The sequence below is a fragment of the Dysidea avara genome, chromosome 3, assembly GCF_963678975.1.
Source record: "Dysidea avara chromosome 3, odDysAvar1.4, whole genome shotgun sequence".
Lineage (NCBI taxonomy): Eukaryota > Metazoa > Porifera > Demospongiae > Dictyoceratida > Dysideidae > Dysidea > Dysidea avara.
The window spans coordinates 42,793,358-42,816,589 of record NC_089274.1 but is presented as its reverse complement, the minus strand read 5'-3'; the positions used below and the strand labels follow the sequence as shown (position 1 = coordinate 42,816,589).

The window sequence follows — 23,232 nt, the reverse complement described above, 5'->3', positions numbered from 1 at the left end:
ACTAATTAGTTAAATTCATTAACTCATCATTTTTGTCAAATGTCAAACATTGATTAGTGTCTCAACAGTAGCTAAGTGTTTAGATGTATGTAGCTATGATTTCTTTATTTATTTAGTTCGTCAACATTTACTCCATCAAAGTATGCATGGATTTGTCACAAGTTGACTCATTATTAGCTAGCATAAAGTTTTATTTTTATTATTGTTGTCTGGATATTCTAATTCTTAGAAAAAAGCTTTTGTTGTGAATGTCTGCAAATGCCTAGCTACTTAGAGAAGGTGTAAAAAACAATTTACACTTTCTCTCAGTAGCTAGGCATTTGCAGACACTCACAGCAAAAACTATTTTCTAAGAATTAGAATTTATCAACTTAATTTCAGCAACATTACTCTAAGCATAAAGCTCACTTCTAAGTTTAAGATGGCATTCAACATTAAGCACTTATTTACATAATTACTATAGTATGTACATACTTCTTATTACAAGTAACATTAACTTAAACAAATAATCTTACATATATTTCTTAGTGTTTTAAATTAACTATTAGCAACTTGCATAAAATTATTCTTATTATAGTTGAGTGAAATTGATCCCACAATGTATTGTTACACTTGTCGATCAGGTTTAAATACATTTTGCTAACACTGTTATAGTGAAAAACTACAACAGGTTAGTTGGTTATAATATAAGTGTTTGATGGTCTAAAGTAATTACATTAATTATAATTATGATAATTATTCCTATAGTTTATACTGTACTAACTTCTAGCATTAGACTGTTCAATCTAAGAAGTTGTAGGCTTAAATTTAGAGCGACATAAATGCTCCTTGTGCACTGTAATTTTAAGACTGCCTTTTAAATTTAAGAAAATTACTTCTAAATTTAAGAAAATTTATTCTAACTTCAAGGTACACTACTTAATAATATTAGGACTGCTCATTCTCACCCTCAGTGAACCTCAATTTACACTATAAGAGAAAAATATACTTAAAACTAGAATACTGTATTTGTTGTGACTACACTGGCTTCAATCAGAATGCAGAAGATTAGGCTGACAAAGATAGCTACAATGCAGCAGAATGGCTAGAAACCAAGTTGGCTTCTTCTTCAATTCACATTGCTGCTTCAATTAACAGTAAACTGTGTTTGGTTCTCAATCCACCAATCTTATTTGGACCACAACAAAGTCATTACATACATTGCAAGGACAGCTTTGCTAATTTGCAAACTTGTCCACCAAAAACTTCTTTCATTCGTCTGCCACTTCTTGGTGGAATTCTCTCACAGGTGGTACTTGTAATCACTGTGCAAAAAGTTTGATATACTCAGGTGCACACAAGTAGGCATAACTCAATTATACATTCAGTTTACACAGGTATGTATGAATATGATATACTATAATTGTATATCCTGTGTATTTCAAATTGACTGCTATACACTGGTGTGTATACATCATGTGTACATATGTAATAGATATACACAATGTAGTATAGCTTACCACAGCTTGTTGGCATGGTTACGTGGGCACAGTACATACAGCTAACTTATTATTAAATTCTTATGTATTTTGTGCAATTTTTTAAGAATTTATGTATAAAAATGTAATTCAATAAACTGTAACACACACAACAACAGCTCCATTGTCATCCCAAGTGGCATTAATGTAGAATTACATTTGTATAGAAAAAAACATTAAGATGTTCCCTGTCACGGTGGCTTTTCTTCATCTACACCAGGCCTGACCCAGTTGGTGGTTGCTGTACATCAATTCAAGCCATACATGTAGTACTATTTTCACCAGGCTGCATCTGCCAAGACATAGTTATTTTAAAGAGCACATAAGCTACAATTACCAGTATAAAATTTATGGTACAACTTTATAACTGACTGAAAGAAACTGCAAAAGAACAGTTGTAAATGCTCAGAACAGTTGTAAAGTTGTAAATGCTCAGACATACAGTTCTTACCAGTTGTATGTCATACAGCTTCAGTTCTCTTCGCTGACTGAATCTGCAAAGGATATCAGTTGTTAGTGAACAAATGCTAGTGAAAACTTACCGGCTGTCCATCGTACAACATGGGTACTCTCTGTTGAGTGAATCTGCCAAGGATATCGGTCATTATTACACAAAGACCGTGGTCATACTTAGCAGTTGTTTGCCGTAAACTTGGATACTCCTTGATGGCCGAATGATATTGGTTGTTAGTGCACAAAAGGCTATTGCAAGTTGTCCATCATACAAAGACCATGGTCATTATTGTCCATTGAACAACTTGAGTATACTTTGCTGACTGAATCTGTCAAGAATATAAGCTGTTATTAGTATGCAAAGGCCATGATCATACTTACTGATTGTCTGTCATTATAATTTCAGTACTCTTTGCTGACCGAATCTGCCAAGGATATCGGTTGTTAGTGCACAAAGGTCATAGTACAACTTGAGTACTCCCTACTGAGTGAATCTGGCACACTTTACTGGTTGAATCTACCATACCAAGAATATCAGTAGTAAGTGCACACAGGCTATAAGTTATGAGGGACAAAACTTTGCAAAACTGTGTAAAATATGACTTTAAATTCACAAAAATCTAGAGAGCATCATTCGAGAATACATTACTTCACTAAGGTAATCACTATAATAACCTCAATGATTTCATCAATATAATATTATATAGAAAACTGTCAATATTCACAAATTTGCAAGAATTTCATCCCTCAAAAATTTCTAGCATTTGTTGTCATTTCATCGATGCTTTTTTAATTATACAGTATTTAGGCATACTTAACAGTTGTTGGTGGAACATGACTGTTGGCGTACATAACATCTATGCTTTTGGGTAGTCGTACACCACATTTATACCGCTGCAGTACCGGGAACATTGGCTTGATCGTCATATCATACACAAAGTATTAGGAGGATCTGTACTTGAAAATTATTATTAAGTCCTATATAAGGTAGGTAGTCAATTTAACTTTTAGGAACAGTATGTAAGCCACAGTGGTAGCTAGCAACATGCATACATACATTTGGCCAAGACTGTGATATTAATATAGTCACCTGTAGTAACACTAGTCACCTGGCTACTTGTTCTTCCTTAATAAATTTTGTTACAAAGGCCAGCTACCCAAACGTTTGATAGCACACACTGAAAGAACAAGTAGGCCTTACATAATATACATTTAGTACGGACTATTCAGGCATAGAGAAACATGTGTAAAACCACTGGAAGCGAACACATGCTCACCTCTTTGATATGATTGGTTATAGTACCTATCTCTAATGAAAATTTTAATGAGCTGGACACATGCAAGTGCTGTTGTTTTCCATGAGTAATGGTGCACTGCAGTGCTGATTCACTGGGTAGGCGCGACCACATGTCTGCACATCCCAGACCAAACTCGTTTCTATGGAATTTTCTATTTAGCCAAATTTTCTGCTGACACCTTCATAACTCTATAATGTTTAGCACTATGGGTATGATTTCAGTTAAGTCATACAAGAGACCAAAAAGTAAGCTGCATACTTTCGTATAGTGTGGTGGAGACTTTAGTCTATAATAAAAATGATTCATTGTAGATTGGTCACTTACTACGCACAGTGTAGAATTATTTACAGATTCTTTAACTATATGTATGTGATTACACCCAACATTCTTTGTTTGTGTACAGTCATGAACATCCATTGTAATGCCAGTTTACAGCAATGATTACCATTTTACCAGACCACCACTGAAACGTGAAGCACAAAGTGAAACTTGACAATCTATGAGGTACATACAGGCTGCTGTTGCTTCCTCCAAGAAAATTTCATAGATCCTCTGAGGATGAATTATAGAGAAATTTCAGTAATTTATCATAATTGTCTCAAATGCTGATTCACTAGGTAGGCGCGACCACATGTCTGCACATCCCAGACCAAACTCGTTCTATGGAATTTTCTATTTAGCCAAATTTTCTGCTAAGTGACTAACCGACTGACGCCTTCATAACTCTATAATGTTTAGCACTATGGGTATGATTTCAGTTAAGTCATACAAGAGACCAAAAAGTAAGCTGCATACTTTCGTATAGTGTGATGGAGACTTTAGTCTATAATAAAAATGATTCATTGTAGATTGGTCACTTACTACACACAGTGTAGAATTATTCACAGATTCTTTAACTATATGTATGTGATTACACCCAACATTCTTTGTTTGTGTACAGTCATGAACATCCATTGTAATGCCAGTTTACAGCAATGATTGCCATTTTACCAGACCACCACTGGAACGTGAAGCATGACAAAGTGAAACTTGACAATCTATGAGGTACATACAGGCTGCTGTTGCTTCCTCCAAGAAAATTTTGTAGATCCTCTGAGGATGAATTATAGAGAAATTTCAGTAATTTATCATAATTGTCTCAAATTATGGCTGATCTCATATCACTCACTGGTCTGGTTTCATTTAGCCACCAGGGTATAACCAGAAAATGCCAATTCAAGTATTTTAGTCATCATAGTGTAAAAACAGTGTGTGTCTGTGTGTGTGCGTGTGTGTGTGTGTGTGTCTGTGTGTGTGTGTGTGTGTGTGTGTGTGTGTGTGTGTGTGTGTGTGTGTGTGTGTGTGTGTGTGTGTGTGCATTTGCATGTGTGTACTGTGTAGCATAAATATTTATTATGTATATGTGTGTGGGCATTTGTATGTGTGTACTGTGTAGCATAAATATTTATGTATATGTGTGTGTGCATGTGTAATGTACTGTAGCCTACCTATACACACATGTAGGCTCACTTATCTCGTTCATAAAAAGGATAAGCTTGATCACTGATGTAAGTTCCAGGGGAGACCACAGTTTTCTCCTGCAGTGTAGCCTTCTCCATCACATCGTGTAGGTACTGTAGAAACAGGAGTACACACCATAAAACTTTCAGTAGCCACCCACACTATGAATAGGAATACATATATACATGGAATCCTTGCAGCACACTAATCCCTATAAACACTGTAATCAACTAGGATGACCTTCACACATACCCATACAAACATATGACACTCAGTTACTGTAGTAGCCCTACGTGGAATTTAAAAAATCGATGCACTAAAATTTTCTCCAATTTCCTTCTTCTATAACTCATTTAAATTACCATGCACTACTCTTTCCAACAAAATCTGAGGTATCTATCATGTGTCATGAGATATGTTTTTTATTGCATTTCGCAATACAAAATTTGTTACACCAGGTTGGTTGGGTCATTGTGGTGCCAAAATTTCCATGAATTAGGTCATTGTGCTCATTGAGGGTTGCTCTACACATATCACACCTGAAAAGTTACCAGACACAAAGTAGGCTGTACACAATAATTAATTTTACAGAAACATATTGCACATACCTGTTAGCTGTCATTTTAGCCATGAGCAAACAGTTTGTACAATGATTGTTTTACAGTATACAGTCAAACCTCTCTAATGCGACGCTCAATGGGAGCCATAGATTTTGCTGAATCAAGGAGGTTGTTGGATTATCAAGTCACCTCTTTAATCCGACATTATACATCAGATTATATGCAGTAAATAATAGGTAAAACAGATCACACAATGTTTTTAACATGAATTAATTTTAGAATTTGTAAGTATTACAGCTTTTCTCTATTACTGTCAACCAATTAAATACTTTGGTTGCTTAAAAATTATTTTCTGTGATTATTCTAATGCCGCTATTATTCTCTGTCAGATTACAAAGGTCAAAAACAATGCATTTCCAAGTTTAGAGAATCAAAGTTTGTGTCGGATTACAGGGTACAGAGTTGTCAGATTACAGAGGTTGTTTTCTATACAAAAATGTTGGTAAATGACATTTCGGTCGGATTAGAGAGGATTCTGGATTATGCAGGGGTTGGATTAGAGAGGTTCGACTGAATATACAATTACTGTTTTACAGAGGACACCTGCATATTAACCTGGACACTTAGTTAGTTGAGGCCCCAAAGTACCAGATTTTACATGTAAACTGACCTGGAAAATCAGGACATCTTAATAATCAGGACATCTTAATAATCAGGACATTTTTGGTTGATCCCAAGGTGTCTTTAATACACAGGTTCCACTGTAATGAATTTTATTTTATTTTGAATATCAGGACACCCTCCTATCTCACATAGCTAGACCAACTTTTTCGGGGGAAGTTCCACTGCTTGGTGCATATTGGCAAAGCCATTCTCTTCTTACTGTTTAGGTTCTGAGACTATTATACTTTAAAATGTGGCACAGTGTTTGCTTGAACACAACAGGATACAAAACAAGCATGTTGCTCGATAGCGAAAGGCTTAGTCAGTCTGGCTATGCGAGATTTGTTGGACTCCTGAACATACATACAAACTAAATCATCTGTACATAATACTTGATACATCACTCTTAACCTACACTTCGGATGGTGGTGGTCTATCAAAGCGTCGTACCAATGATGGTGACTGGCTATACAATATGACACAGTGAGACATACAAAATGACACAGCCCACCAGTTGTCATTGTACCAGTTGAAAAACATCCATGCATATTCTGGATGAACCATATTATTTTCGAGTGCCTATATATGAATAGTACAACTAACACGCATCGACAATACTACATTACAATAATGTACATGCACATCAAAGTGCACGTGTACCTCACACATCAGTCTTATTGCATTTTCTTGATACATGTTTAAAAATATGATCCGTGCTGGAGAATTCTATAAAATGCATAAGTGATATGTATACTGTAATTGTACAAATGACAGTAGCTATCAAAACATTATGCATGTGTATGTATGCACACTTCAATAATACAAGATTCAGTGCTCACCTTCAGTGTATTTACAAGCAACTCTACATTATTTTCTGCCTCATCCGTGTTAAAAGTAAGCTCTTCTATTAGCTGCAAGTTTGCTTGATTAAGGTGACTTTTAAACTCTGTAGAAAACTAGAGCAATATCAGTAATACAATTTATTCTCAAAGCTAATCTGCATGTATTCTAAAACAGAACTGTAATCTTAAAATACTTGCTATTGCAATCTGTGGTACATATATCCCTGGCGTTTCTAAAAATGGAGAGTATACATGTTGTTGTGCATGTGACCAAGGAAAGCCAGTCATAGGTGTAGCAAGATATTTTTAGATAGGGGGGCTCTACTTTGGTGTCGAAGAGGAAAACAATGGTCAATAGCTGCTAAGAATGGCTGTCTTCCACTAAATAATATAGATTCTATCACTGATAAAGCACATTAAAATCCTTATTCACAACTTCATAGTTTGCTACACTGAATACTGTGACTGCTTTATAAGAGTAACTGACTGCTCTATTACAGTATCTCGATCTTTTTTTGAATTTACAATCAGAAAATCACAAGGGCCCCCCGGGTTCATAGGCGGATCTGAGGGGGGCCAAGGGGTGCTGTGCCCCCTGGCCTTTTTCTTACCCCCCTTGTACTCACAGTACTATATTGATACCAGAAACTGGAATCATGCATTTACACTGTTTTCAGAAGCATAGAAAGCCAATGGGCAAATATAAGACAACAGTCATAAATATATTTTACAGTTATACTATACATTGTAAAGAAAGTGAGGCAAATAAGTTTGAATTTTTGTGCTAAGATCGAGATACTCTAATAGAACAGTCACAATTCTAATGTCATAACAATACTAGCTACACCTTATTTTTGATTTAGTACACTTTACCATCAAGCAGGTTTTATCTCAGATAGGCTAACTAATCTTTATATGCATTGCAAGCATACACTTCATTAACTAAATGTTATCAAAAATGCTCCCAAATTCAAACCTAGTAGGTCTAATTTTAAAAACTTTTCTTTAACTACAGTCGTAAAACTGTATGTCTGTCTATTATTCATCCAGCTATACTGAATAAAGTTATGCAACTGAATATAACTTGTGTACTAGAATTCCTCTTAGTGGAATAAACACTGTTGTACACTAAAACTTCTTGCCCCCCCCCCCCCTGACAATGCCTCCTAGATCCGCCTATGCCCGGGTTGCCACGCCAATGCCAGTGTGTGTAACTTACTATGATGAATTTTAGAATAACAGTATTAATTATGATTTGTGCATCACTCCTCATGATCAATAATGCTCAATATGTTTTATGCATCACTGGCTAGCTTGTACAAGACTTACAAAAGTAAAGATATTCTCTGATTGTGTTATTAAAGCAACTCTGGACCAACCAAATCTCTTCATGGCTGCTGTTATTCCTACAGCAATGTCTGCATCACTTGACACTGTTCCTAGGAATAGAGGAAATAACTTCTCATTAGAAAGACGAGGTGAGGTAGATCCTGGTGATATCTACAAAAGATGCCAATCTGAAGTTACAATCACACCAACAATCGTGCAAAAACAGCTAAAAAGGTGCATGCAACATTCAAAACCTGGGTGAAAAAAATTGTCAAAGATAGCATCCAAAAAATGCATAGCTGCAATGTTTCAATGCTGATCACTTTTAACAAGGCACACCTAACTCCCAAACCCTTCACCACTGAATCGCTGTTGTCAATTACTTGAGTCATTTAATTTATATTATAAATGAAAATTTGTTGTAAAAATGGGTGCAGCCTTCAAAAGCCAGGGTAAAAAAGTTGTGAATTCAAAGATGGAGGCAAAGAAAAAGGCAAAAATTATGCTATCAATTTTATTAATGGCTGTATGAATAACCCTGAATTGAAACCTAGACGACTTTGTTTTTGACTATTTTTCAATGTTTTTTGTACATCTTTTCACCATTGTGAGACTGTTCTATTAGAGTGTCTGATTTCCACAATTTTTTTTGGTTTTCTCTTTGTAACTCTGCAGCTGTTGTAATTTTTTTAACTCACAAAAGGTTTGAATGACCGATTTTCAATTTATCCCCATAAGCAGTTTACTCTGCAGGTGTGACAAAACTTGGCCTATTTTTTGTAAATAATTGTTCATGACACTGTGAATGTTTATCAGATTCACTTGGTATGTGAATTAAGGCTGGGCGGTATTGAAATCTTACTATCACGTGGGAAAAATATGACGATATTACTAATTATCACGATATTTTTTCATATTTTGACAGATGCTCTACTATGAAACTACACCTGCCTACACAAGTGATATAATCTGCAGCAACATGAATGGATGTGCAAAATTACATGTACATGCCTCTACATGACATGTACATGCCTCTACATGGGATGTACCATTCATTGAACTGTGCATGGAGATATATACATCAGGTAGACATATAATTAAGCATAGTGAGGATGTGTCTTGTACACCCAAGTGCATGACATGAATTCAGGAGTTCTACAGATTCCCATGCACAACTAAAACACTACTAACTATAGCAATAAAAGCTCATCTCAGTTTTGCATTACCCATGCACATTTTATTACAATGCTACAATGTACAGAAATATTCTTTCCTCGATAAAAATCTAAATAATAAAGTCCCTTTAGTAGCTACTTTCATATTTGCATGAATGCTCTATTAAAATTACTTGACTGCTCTATTAGAGTTACTTGACTGCTCTATTAGAGTATATAGGTGACTGCTCTATTAGAGTATCTTGATCTATAATCCTGATCCTTCCCTTTCCTGGAGATAAAACAGCAGCACCATTTTTACAGTAGTTAGCTATTATTGGAGAACACTGCAGTAATCATGAGGTCATAATAATATCGTTTCCAAGAATTTTTGATGATACTGGTACCGTTACATCAGAATATCGCGGTTTTATGATATAACCGAGATACCGCCCACCCCTAATGTGAATCATCAGAGTTGGTATGTGATATTTATCTTCACCGTTCTCACACTTTACCAAACCCAGTATAAATGTGAATGCATAACTCAATTGCCATGACATTGTGGGTTAATGTAATTTGCAAAAACAAAGGGGAAAAAACACAGGTCCTTGCAAAGAAGGGAACAAAACCCATAGAAATTGAGTCTAGCTTTGAGGCTTCATATTTGCTTAATCTATATGTGGGGTACAAAAAGCTATAATGTAACGACAATGGAGCTATGCATGCATGAAAACACACTTCTTTCTTCTTGTCAGTTTACATACAGTGTGGCACACTGCATTTCTTGGTGGCATGACACACAACTGTGTGTCTTGCTCAATACTTAGTACTCTTCAAGTAAGAGATATACTGTATTGCCTCGAATTATGGCCCGGGCGTGTATTTGTTTAAAGCACCTATTGCTCATCCAAAAGTAGCACTAAATCTGAGGTTAATTGCTATAAAAGGTTTCTGTTGACACAACAAAGGTTTCAGTTGGTATTACATGATGTCTATTAAAGCTATGAATACTACAAACTGGCATTCATGGTGGTCACATTGTTATCAACTCCAGCGACTAAATGAGACCAGATGGTTATACAGGACCAGCCATAATTTGAGGCAATACGGTACATTACTGTGGTGAGTATAACTTCCACCTACCAGTGAATTATGATCTACTTTGTTAGGCAACTACAGTACATCCTATAGCACTTTCCTTTCCTAGCCAATTAGACTAGTACTAATAAATATCAATGTAAGAAAGACAACCATTGTGGCAAGTTAAATAAAAGCAACTTGCTAAACTATTCCCTTCTGAAAAATTTAAAAGGTTAAAACACTACACTAACAGATTGATAATTTAAGTACTTATTATATATTTTCCTTTTATAGAACCAGTGTTTATGTATATTATCTTGGGGCTCTTTGATTCAAAACTGTAATTGCACACAGACTATAATATTATGTTTTGTATTGCTAATGTTGCTAACAGTATGTGTTAAATAGCCACTGGGATTGTTTTAGCATTTTATAGAGCTACTGGCCATCTAGAACACACAAGGCTTAAGACATGGATATTCTTGGACAGCTGCAGAAGTTTTCTGTGTCTATTCCTTTCAATTTTCTGAAGATCAATAATTACTTTTAGAGGTGCTTAGTATGCTTGAAGGTGTTTGAGAACCAATTAGAGAACTGAACTAGTCTTGGGGTGTTTTTGTAACAAATGCAGGTAATTTGAGTGGTTTGAATACCAGTTACGCAATTAGTAATCTATATTAGTGATACACTTTACCAAATTCAGTAAAAAAGTGGACATGGCTCCTCTACCAAAGGGGGATTTCATGGAAGCCTTGTAACACCCTCCCTCCAAAGGATCTGTTCCTACTGTATTTATGATAAAAAAGTCAAACCTGTATTGCTGGGTTTACCAAGCTATGGTACACTGCATATATATATATATATATATATCTCAATGTGGTCACAAATATTTGAAAGAAAATATCTGTAGCACTAGACCTGTAATACAATATCTATACAAAAATAGCCAAGCTGTGAAAAAAGGGTGCGGCCTCCAAAAAAGCCAGGGTGAAAAAAGATGTGAAATCAAAGGTGGCGGCCAAGAAATGGCTGTGATGGTAGGTTAATGGCAAAATTTTAATAACGACAATTCAGGTGAATTTGTGTTATCTTCTCCTAGGATTTGGCACCAAATTCACCTGAATTATCATTATTAAAATTTTTGCATTAACCTACCATCACAGCCATTTCTTGGCCGTCACCTCGGATTTCACATCTTTTTTCACCCTGGCTTTGTTGGAGGCTGCACCCTTTTCTCACAGCTTGGCTGAGATATCACTTCTTTTTGTATTTGTATTCCAAAACCAGTCTGTGGCCAGCTTTGTAGTTCTTTACTTGTCTTTTTCTGCAGAAAGGAGAAGACATCAAGACCTGGATTCTATGGATACTTTTTTAAATGATGCTTTTTAAATACAAAAATTAATACTGTATGAAAATTATCACATGTCCTCTCTCCTACAGGTAAGCCACTTTGTAGCAGAAATCTCCACAAGGTAACTTGTTTGTAGCTGAAGTCTACAGGGTGACTTGTTTGTTGCTGAACTCTCTACAGGGTGATTTGTTTGTAGCTCAGTGAACTCTCTATAGGGTGACTTGTTTGTAGTTGATCTCTCTATAGGGTGACTTATTTGTAACTGAACTCTCTACAGGGTGATTTGTTTATAGTTGAACTCTCTACAGGGTGACTTATTTGTAACTGAACTCTCTACAGGGTGATTTGTTTATAGTTGAACTCTCTACAGGGTGACGTGATTGTAGTTGAACTCTCTTCATGACTTGTTTGTACTGTAGTTGAACTCTCTATAGGCCAGGTGACATTTTTGTAGTTGAACTCTCTTTTGGGTAACTTGTTGTTAGCTGAACTCTCTACATGAGTAGCTGAATGTTCTAATAGAAATATTATATAGCTGAATGTTCTATTAGGGTGACTGCACTATTAGAGTATCTCGATCGTGCACTTGTTACACCTAGTTGACTTTCGTAGTGTAACTCAGTGGTTTTTATAAACCACTGAAAGCTTGTTCTAAAACAATTAATCTACCTCTGTACCTATTTTTGGCTGATTCCATAAACTAGTTTGCCTGGTAGGCGTGACAATTAATATTTTTTAATTAACAAAACTCGATCGTGCGCTTTTTACACATAGTTGGCGTTTTTGTTATAACTCCATGACTGTTAATGCGATTTCTTTCACACCACAAAAGGTTTGCACTATGATAGTTACTCCATATACAGACCGATTTTTAAGTAATTCTGTCAAGCGGTTCACCTTGGAGCAAATCGCCTTTTGATTTTTGAAAAATCGCACATAACTCCCTTGTTCTTTGTCTGATCTTTACCAAATTGGACGCAGTATTACTTTCCTACTGCCCTCCAAATTTTAAGTAAATCAGCCAAAGCACGCGCGAGTTATTACAATTTTTCTAAAGTGTGTGAGACGAAGAAGAAAAAGATTAAGAAGAAAAATACGGAGAAAATAAGACAAACTTCGAAGGCACGTATCTCAGTGACGGATGGGTGGATTCACCTCAAATTTAGAATGGGAGGTGCCCTACCCCGAGGGAGTTCCAGAGCAAAAATGGCTACTTTCTGTCCTGCCTTTATCGACCTACAGATGCGTGAAAATGGTGTTTTCTTACATTCATGTAAAATACACACTTGCCTGTCGTGCGACCGCACTAGCTGTACTTGGCCGCATGACACACTATTGTGTGTCTTGACCATGCGTGCTTGCATATCTGTAATCTACTCCTCAATCTGATATAATTCTTAGAATCACACAATGCAGGGGCGTAGGGAAGGTGGTTCCCAGGGGTTCAGGAACCCCCCTCATGCCCCTGTAAAATTTAGACTTCTGAGTTTACAGCACGACCCTAACAGTTAGTGTGGCAGAACAAAATGAGTGAGTAGCTAATAGTTTATGGCAGAGCAATTAATAAAGCTTTCATTGATCTCTCAAGGAAGGATTTACAGAGGTAACATGAGCCCTCTTAAAAACTTATTAAAAACATCGCTATACTCTAATAGAGCAGTCAGGTATATACTCTAATAGAACATGCCTGTAAATATCCATATGTTAAGGAACTTTATTAGTGAGTTTTCCAGACATTCTAACATTAAAAGCAAAACTGAGCATGACCTTATACTGCTATAGCTTTGGTGTGCACTGTATAAAGATATAGAACTACAGTAATTTATCACTTGGGAATGCAAAATGAATCCATGCAATGCATATATAGTAGATATAATGTTTTGATTGTAAGTCATTTCATTTGTATCAGTGGATTCATGGTTCCTATACCAGTGGGACAACTATATACAGTGTTGGGCAAGTTACTTTGTAAAAGTAACTAGTTACACTAGTATATTAAAAATTTTGAATTTAAAAATGAAGTATAGGGATCCAAACGGTAAAAAGTAGTGAAACAAGAGATGAACAATGGTATTTATTACAGCATAGCTCAGTGGGAAATCCCTACTTCGGCAATGAACACAAAATAATTGTTATACCATGCCAAAGTATGGATTTCCCACTAGCTATGCTGTAATAACTACCATTGTTCATCTCTTGTTTCACTACTTTTTATCGCTTGGATCCCTACTTCATTTTTAAATACAAAATTTTTAATATACTAGTTTGTTTAGTTTTTTGTTAAAGCATACAGCTAGCTATAAACGTGTGACTGTTCTATTAGGGTGGCTGCTGTATTAGAGTATCTCGAGTCAGCTTGCAAAAGATGTGTGCTTGTCCAAAAGGGCTCGAAAAAGGGTGTGTTCATCGTGGTTTTGACTACACACCTTCAAGTTAGTAGGCTGATTCGAGATACTCTAGTCTAATAATCGATCGAAACCACACCCTTTTTCCGAGCCCTTTTTGGACAAGCACACAGCTAGCGTAAAAGGGGCGTGGTCTCGATCCATAGATCGATATACGTAGAATAAAGAATGGGCGTGATCTTGTGGCCTATCGTGGAGTACTGGTTTTTTTTTTTAAAATTATTATTTACTATTTATTATATTTTATTTTTTTATTTCCCCGGGCTGGATGGACTGCCCTTGCCTACCACCCCCAGCACAAAGAAAGCACGTGCTGGACAACTGAATAAAAAGGACCAGATTGCTGAAAGTTTAAAAGTCCCTGTACTCATCAATGCGGCCCATCTCAGGAGAGGCATCAGAGGAGCGATGCGAGATGGACCTACTTCCATGTATGCACATTGTAGCTGACCGAAGTAGAGAAAAAGACAATGTGCATCGGATAAAAGCCAGAGTCTGACTGTAACTAGTAGAGCCGCGGCGAGATAGATGGTCAGCCAAACGACGGTAGAAAACTATTGCCTCCCTTCCCATACCTCCAGTGGTCGCAAACACAAGGGGAGTGAAGGAGGCCTGCTCAACCTCTCTGACACGGTCACCATACTCACGTTTCTTCTGTGCCTCGTCACGTCGATACAAAGAGGGGACACTGGTGTTGCAGTAGCTCGGTGCATTAGGATGAAACACCCTTACGTCAAAAAAGGCACTTTGCCGCTGCCCCCAGAATCCCCTAGCATGTATGTCTGCCCTAGCCTCATCCTGACGGTTGGCAGTCTTAGGTGCAATGATCTCCCCAGTAAGTGGCTGTAAAGGTGGCTCAAGGGCCACACCATGACATGTCTTGGAAAGCCACTCTGCAGTGATGTTTCGCAAAGCATTGTGGCGAACAAATGTGAGGCCTCCATGTCTGCAAATCATAGCATGATCCGCAGAAAATGGGACCCCACAAACACAGTGACTGGGTACGTTCAGGAGCTTCCAGCCGTATCTAAGATGCAAGGCATCCCAAAATTCTTGCTTCATCAGATGGAATCCCTGCTCTGCTAAAGGCAATGCTGTCAGCCAGGCAGAAGCACCCGGTTCACTGTTCAGGTCTAAAACTCTTTGGGATTGTGACGAAAGATTAGATTTGATCGTAGAAGCCCTCCCCCTCAAAGTAGAGCGACGATCCTGATGAATCTGAGCCTTGATAGAACTAACGTTGGGTAGAGGGGCTAGTAGATTCTGAGCAACAATCAAAGATCTCAGAGAGTGTGTGATTTTGATAGATGCAGTAAACTGAGAATCAGCAATGTCTACAGGATTGACAATACCCAAGCCACCTAGGCGGCAGGGTAGAGAGAGCACATCACGCTGTAAGGCAGAACAAGCACCATGGCCAGTGAGGGCAGGGATCAGCTTCAAACGGATGGCATCCTCTAGAGGCTGAACAGGGGCCCGACATTGGGGATGGTCCTCATGATGTATACCCACCGGCCTATCATCCCATGAGTGAAAGCACAAAAAACCGCATGAGGATGATTTGTAGCAATCTCAGCCAAAGCAAGCACTTCACTGGACCAAGAACAAACCTTCTTGGCCACAAACCCCTCTGCAAATTCTCGAGAGCCCAATGCAGCTCCAAGATGGCGCTGGCCCTGATGGCGCTGGCCCTGATCGTGGAGTACTGGTACCTCCGTAGCTACAGTAGCGTATTCTAAGCACCTTAAATAATTTTGTGGCGTCTATTATGCTGCTTAAAGAAAGTGTTGATATGGAAAATTAACGCCTCGATATGGTTTCGTTGGATGAAGAAGAAGACAAGCAGCCTGATTGAAGATAAAAGAAAAGACAAGGCGCACAGGGCGTACACTCGTCGGAACCCCAAAAGGCACATCCCACCGGTGAGCTTGTTGTTGTAGCGTAAAATGGTGACCGTGCGCTGCTTCGTTTGGGCTCTAGGCTTGCGAATGTGGTCAGTGAGTGAGGCAGTTGTACTAAATTTGGAGATTTTGGCGATTTTTTAAAATTTTATATCCGGCCACCTGTAAGTGTTTCGTTGTATTTAATGCTGTTTTATGTATTATATGGACTAGTACTATTCCGTAAAGGTGGCTTTCGTCTCGTAAGATATCTCTAGGATGATTTTTAAAGGCAGAAAATTTGGCGGCGCGCAAAACATTCACCACGATCCCTACTTAAACGGTACGACCGTACCGTTTGATATTACTTGCAACTGAACTATTTAGTTACAGTTACATATTACCCATAAAATAAAGTAACTGTAATAATATTACATATCATATTACTTTGTGTCCACAGCCTTAAGCTGTCACGTATGAAACTACCACCTTATCATGTGACATGATTGCGTTGTTGGACAATATGCAAATTATGGTTATAAGTAAGAAGCTGGTGAATAAGCTTCATTCAGTAGGTCTCGTTACTTCGTTGTGGCTAGCCGTTACTCAGAGGACAACTAACGAGATTAGTAACTTCGTTACTTGTAGTAATAATATTATGCAATATTAGACTCGTTACAGTAACTATATTACTTAGGTAACGCGTTACATTTGTAAGTAAAGTAGCTTGCGTTATATTACCTGTTTTTATAGCGTATTTCGTTATATTACTTTGTTACCACAAAAGTAATAATATTACGTAACGCGTTACATAAGTAACGCGTTACTCCCAACACTGACTATATATCACTTACAGATATTGTGTCTCTCTGTGTTATGCTGTCTGTTTCCACTAGCTTTATCTAGTACTAGCTTCATCCCAGGGGCACATATAATTATGCATTATAATTAATGTACTTTTTTGCATAGAAATATATAGCAATTTATTGAGTTTTGATTCATTAAAATGTTGAAGTCTCTCAGCGGCTGGGGGCTGCTCCCCCAGACCCCTGCTTCTGGTAACTCAATACTGATGTTGGAACCACCCCTTCAAAAAATCCTTCCTACACCCCTGCAATGATACATTTTATAACTTGATAATCCAAAAACCTCATAATGGCATACAGCTACTAATGCAGACAATATATAGCTATGGTACCGCTCATGATGTAACATTGTCTTGCACGAGTGCGAGTGATTAAAAAACTTGCTAACTAAAGGCTGTTTCGCTCACAAGTATTCATCCCAAATGAAACGGGATGAATACTCGCGAGTGAATTGGGTGCCAAGCCCTTTAATTAGTGAGTTTTTTAATCATTCACACTCTCACGAGACGATGCTACATTTGAGCGGTACCAGACTTTACTTCACCTTTTCATACACATTCATTCATTGCTTCTGACTTACAATTATCTTTAGATAAATTATTTCACTATGCTAACTACTGTAACAGTGCATTTTTAGCTAGTTCACACAACATATGGAGAAAATGTTTTAGCAATAATAAACAGTGACTCTGGAAAATAATAACAGCAATTCTAGAAATAATAAACAGTGACTTATCTGTTTCACCTTAATTGTAAGGCTGCCTATTGTAATGATATAAATAGGACAGTCCTACAACACTAGATCATGCTGCCTAAAATATAATCTGCAAAGAATGCTGTTGAGATTCTATATATAAGAAGGTTTGCTGAGAACTTGATGACAGCTAGCTAGCCAAAAAGAAGAAAGGTGAAAACATAACTGTTTTTGTGTTGGTATTAAAAGCTGTTCTTTTGTATGCTACAAGATTATTAAATCATTCTATAATTTGAGAGCCTTTGAAACCATAGCATGTCCAGAGACAGAACACAATTTTGATGGAACTGCCATACACTCAAAAGTGCTTGTGTGAATCCTACCAACTGCACGTGACATACGTATGTGCATGCTATTCACACAACTGGAATGTGCTACGTTGTTTTGACAGCACACTCAATATCAGCCAGAACTAATCTGTAGCTACTAGACAGATGCTAAAAGCATCAAGAGGCAAATATTTTACATGCTGGATGCTAGTTGGGTGCATGTGAACTTACAATTTGTATGCTGAGCTACGCAACTGATAGGTATAAAGATTCAAGCTTTGTCAAGACGGTGGTTAGATACTTTTGTCAGAGTTCCACTATACCATAATGTAGCTAATCTGAGAGTAGTGAGTTATCTATGCATATACAATTAATTAATTATTTATTTATTTATGCTTAACTTGCATGTAACTATTCAGTGCCTTGTTTTTGGTATGCTATGATTCATTTTCCAGTTTGCTCTCTTACCATTTTTTGACAATGCTAGTCATACCTGAGAGTCAAGCACTTCTTGTATACTAAATAGGTGAACCAGAAATCACTTTGGTTAGGTGGCCAGTAAATCCTATGACTTGTTCTTATTTTCAAAGTTGGAGGTCTAGTTAGGAATAAGGCTCAAGTCCCATGCATTTAAACAGTACTGAAATCACTAAAATCACAAGAACTTTTGGAAAGTGGTGGACTTCACAGTCATAGCAACACAGTTAGAGTTATGCAATTGTGTTAAGTGTCAGTGTCATTCCACGAACCTGGATCTCTAAAAAGCAGCGAAATTAAGTTCAGACAGTTGCAGTAAAAGTGAAGCAAAAATGGTGCCTGTGTAAATGATCATGAGAGTTGTGTGTTTGTATTCTTCAGTAGCCAGTACTGTGAAGCAAGATGTACCATTTGTTGTGTTGATAACTTGGCTGTGGCAATAGTAAAAGACTATGTGGTAGTAGTTGGCCACATCCCCAGAATAGTTCTTCCCTTTTCTGAGCCCGGCTTTTCGGCTTTTCCAATACAGTATCCCTCACATAATATTCACTAGCACAGCTGAAAACAGTACTCCAATGAACCTCTGGGATTTGGAGGCACCATATTATCGTTTTCACAATCTTATTTAACTCGTTTAAAATATTTAGCTGAACAATGTCATTTTGATTGTGACCAACAATTATATTGGGTAAATATTTTGTTCACGAATAACTTTCAACCCACTGCCTAGAAAAACTCCATTACTTGTCTAACTATTGTTTTTAACATCGTGTGTGGAGTTCTTCTGGTTAGGTATTAAAGTGCAAACTCTTTGTACACTGCCCTATGTAATTACAAGTTTCAATCACCAAACATGTCCTTGTCAGCTGCTAAGTTTGTCTACACTTTTTGTGATGAATGTTATACGACCTGCTTTATACAAAGTATCAGTAAACCATTATTGGTTGTGTAATACACGAGTATACCAGCCTTACATGGAGTGTCAGTATACTATGCTGATTTTTGTCCGTGTAATGAATGACCATACCAATGATGTGCCAGTGATTACTGTTTGTGTAATGGATAAACTCAGCCTCGGGCTCATACTCAATGAAGGTAACCACAAATACTGAGTATTTATATGTTCAGTCTTTGACTATGCTGGGTTTATAGCAACATAATTGTGAGCAATGGTGGTTGTAAATAAACACACTTGTGAAGTACAGCTACTCTCCTGCTATTCATAAAATGGCATGTATAAAAGTGCATGCATGTACCACACTGAGCAATTAACATGATCATGAGACAAGTACGTGATCACATTTGCAAACTGAATTGCTTCAAATGCATATGTGGTTTAACAACAGCATGAAATCACATCAAAGTATATGTAGCTATATAGCTGGTGTGCACGTACGAAAACAATCTGCAATAATGCATGGTGTACATGCACATGAAACTGAAAGCACGCTGAGCAATCAACATGTGATCACATTTGCAAACAGAATCACTTTAAATGTGCACATGGTATGTAAAGTATATGTTGCTATATGACTTCAGTATTTTGGTGTATATACGTAGTTGTTTTGTAGAAGGATTTTAGGATCTACAAATATCAAGTATTCCTACATCAAATGTGAATCCATACCATATTTGAGATTTAATGAATTTCAATAGATTTCTTTATACCAGTTAAGAATTCAAACTTTGGAAGAGCAGCCAAGACCACTTCACTTCTCCAAGAGTTACTGGTGAGTACTACTGTTTTCACGATGCAAATATTCACATAGAATTGCTGCTTGTATGTGATACAATAGCTATTAGTATTAGTAGCTACTATTAGGTATACTAATAGCTACTATTAGTATTAGTAGCTATTAGGTAGCTACCTTTAGGCCTACTGCAGCTGAATAGCAGTTCAACAGTACAGAATGGTGCTTGGGGGCTATTGTTTGCCAACTAAAGAGCTAGTGAATTGTGCATGTGGTGTTTGGATTGTAAGTACAGAAGAGGAAATAGAGTTTATGGACGTACATTTTCGTCCATAACTCAGGCCAACCGTTGGCAAAAAGAAATCACAGCAATGAAAAGAAAGAACATCTACCAAGATATCTGTTGCAATTTTACAACACCATTTAGCTGTGCACATCTCGCCAAAAGTACAACTTGAAGAAAGAAAGAAACCACCTAACTACAAACAAACCAAATGTAATATACTCTCCAACGTGGGATAGCTTGTTATACCATTCTGATTTTACTGTCTTGACACTGTTTTCTTTGTTCATCTTGCCATAATTCGCAACATAAATCTAGGGAATTATTTTGTCAACACTGAGTTTCTGAGACAGTGTTTATAACTGACATAGCTAGTAGATATCGCACACCTATCAATACTCTCACAAACTAAACCTCGAACATGGCTATTACATACAGCATGTCACAGATATAGCTATAACAACTGCACATCACTGACCTGCACGAGGTTCCAGTTGGGTGCAAGCTCTGCAACAGGTTCAGTAGCAACAGAGCAATCTGCACCAATCAACATGATCAGGTTCTGATTAAGTATTTGGTCTATGAAACTTCGTAAGGTAGGTGTTGCTTCATACTACAAACGTATTAAGCAATTGACAATTCACACAGTTTTAGTCTCGCCCCAGACCACAAGAGGTCTTGCGGCCTGGGGCGAGACTATTAATAGTGACAACATTGCACTAAGGTTATTACCATTGAATTGCTGATTGTGACTTCGAACGTGTACTGAAGCGTCGAATCATTGTTAATCGTTTCTAATGCTAATTCTAGGGGAAGCAGAAATCCCGTATGATCAAATCTGGTTCCTGCCTGCCTGCTAGATACTAGCGCTCCAAGACGAAGTGTTTCTTTTCCATAGGCTACTTCCACCAAAACGACGAATAAAATTGCTCTTGCCGTAAACACCATTAACTTTTCATAAGCCATTGCCTCGTCAGGATGTAGAGTGTAGGCGTCAGGATGTAGAGTCATAGATAGTATAACTTATACTACATACTATGGTAGAGTATGGGCATACGTCATCATTATAAAGAATAATAAGGTTACCACTACATGATGGCTGCATGGTGCGTTTAGCTAGACAGCAGTATTTTTCTGACCTTGCTACAAATTTAACTCATAATTCTTGTAAATTTTGGAGGAGTTTCCAGCATTTATCTTCCCATCAAAAGGCACATGTCACTCACTACCCTTGATGTTTCATGTGATACAATTAACCAACATTTTCTTACTGTTGCAGGAAAGACTGTTTCTGACCTGCCATCTTCCTCTATTTCCCCATTGTCTTATATAGATTGTGCAGATGTACCAGATTTTTCTCTATCTGAAGTTCATGTGGATGATGTTTTTCAGCACATTCAAGCTTTAGATATTCATAAAGCTGTAGGAATTGATGAGATTCCAACAAGGTTTGTTAAAGCTGCTCCTTATGGTATGGCTGTGATTTTAACTAAACTAATTAATATGAGTATTTTGACGTGTACTTTTCCTGATTTGTGGAAAACTGCTATTGATACTCCAGTTCAAAAATCCAAACAAAACAATTCTTTGAGTAATTTTCGGCCTATCTCCGTCTTACCTGTTGTTTCAAAGATTTGGAGCGACTTGTTTTTGATGCAATGGTTGGTCATTTACTCAAATATGAACTTCTTTCTACAAAACAATCTGGTTTTCGTCCTGGGCACTCTACACAGGATGTTTTGTTATGTGTTACTGATTCGTGGCTCAAGGCAATAGATGATGGAAAGTATGTTGGTGCAGTGTTTCTTGATTTAGCTAAAGCTTTTGACTGTGTTGACCATGAGATATTGCTTAAGAAGTTGACATGTTATGGTGTTAGGGGAGATGCTCTCAGGTGGATGCAGAGTTTTTTTGTGTGGCAGATTTCAACGGGTTTCTCTACATGGTACCTTGTCAGCTAAGGGTGAGGTTAAAGTTGGTGTGCCTCAAGGCTCTGTTCTTGGCCCGTTGCTATTTTCCATTTATGTTAATGATCTTCCAACTGCCATTACTAATCTTTGCTACATCACTTGAGAAGAAGAACCCCCAGGAACCCATGCCAGCTGGGTTGATTCAAGGTTTTTGTCCCCGAGATTCACCAACCCCCTGAGTAATGTGACTTTGCATAAAACAAACAAAAACGGTAAGTTTACCAAATGAGAAAAATTTTCTAAGTCAGAAGTGGGCCTAAAAAAAATTGGCCCGGTCCGGTCCGTAAAATAGACATTCCCGACTTACATTACTTAACTTACAGTACAAAATTATAACTACAAAGTAACAAGGTTCAGGTCAAGAGGTCCAATAGATCGCACTCCGGGGAAGCTCTAGAATTGAAAATTCTGTAAGAGCAGGAGATAGCAATACGAGCAGCCTGCTCAAACAGTGACCGGACAGTTTTCTTCGCCACACAACAAGCAGTAGCCACTTGAGCAAGTGTTTCTGGCATAAAGTGACCCAGACATCCTATCTCAATAGAAATGAGATCAACGACTAATCCAGTGCGTTGAAGATCATACAGTAAAGAGCCATATCTATCTTCCTTCCGAGCTCTTGCAGCCAATGAGTGTTGCTGGGTATTAGTGGGAACGATCAGCTCAAACAGGTAGATGGAATCCTTAGGAAACCAAGACCAAGTCAGGTCTGCTAAGGGAGGTAGAAAGTTTGGTGGGGATAGTGCTAGGAGGCTGACACTGGCAAGATAACCTGGAAGGTCAGCATAAAGTTTAAAAACTTCTGGTAAATGCTTTTGAAGCCCATGAACGAAAACCTGCAAGACTGAATCAGTCATGCCTCCAGGTATACCTACCCTGAGTGAGAG

At 37.5% G+C, this 23,232-nt stretch overlaps 1 protein-coding gene across 5 annotated transcripts; it reads right to left on the bottom strand.

Moving 5' to 3' along the window:
- Positions 1-1,307: 1,307 nt before the first annotated feature.
- Positions 1,308-21,354, bottom strand: LOC136251073 (gamma-aminobutyric acid type B receptor subunit 2-like). Of its 5 annotated transcripts, XR_010698899.1 has the most exons (13): positions 21,108-21,354; positions 20,854-20,988; positions 8,163-8,333; positions 6,831-6,947; positions 6,652-6,717; positions 6,407-6,570; positions 5,999-6,089; positions 4,778-4,881; positions 2,352-2,487; positions 2,148-2,299; positions 2,060-2,102; positions 1,969-2,011; positions 1,308-1,809 (listed from the first exon to the last, which is right to left on the bottom strand). XR_010698899.1 is itself a non-coding variant. In XM_066043454.1 (8 exons), the coding sequence occupies exons 1-7, from the start codon at positions 21,339-21,341 to the stop codon at positions 6,041-6,043; spliced, it is 936 nt and encodes a 311-aa protein (XP_065899526.1). In that variant the 5' UTR covers positions 21,342-21,354; the 3' UTR covers positions 4,464-4,881; positions 5,999-6,040. The 5 variants fall into 5 exon arrangements, 2 of the variants coding, with proteins under 2 accessions (XP_065899526.1, XP_065899528.1); XR_010698901.1 differs by lacking the exon at positions 5,999-6,089 and having other exon boundaries at positions 4,756-4,881; XR_010698900.1 differs by lacking the exon at positions 5,999-6,089.
- Positions 21,355-23,232: the final 1,878 nt, after the last annotated feature.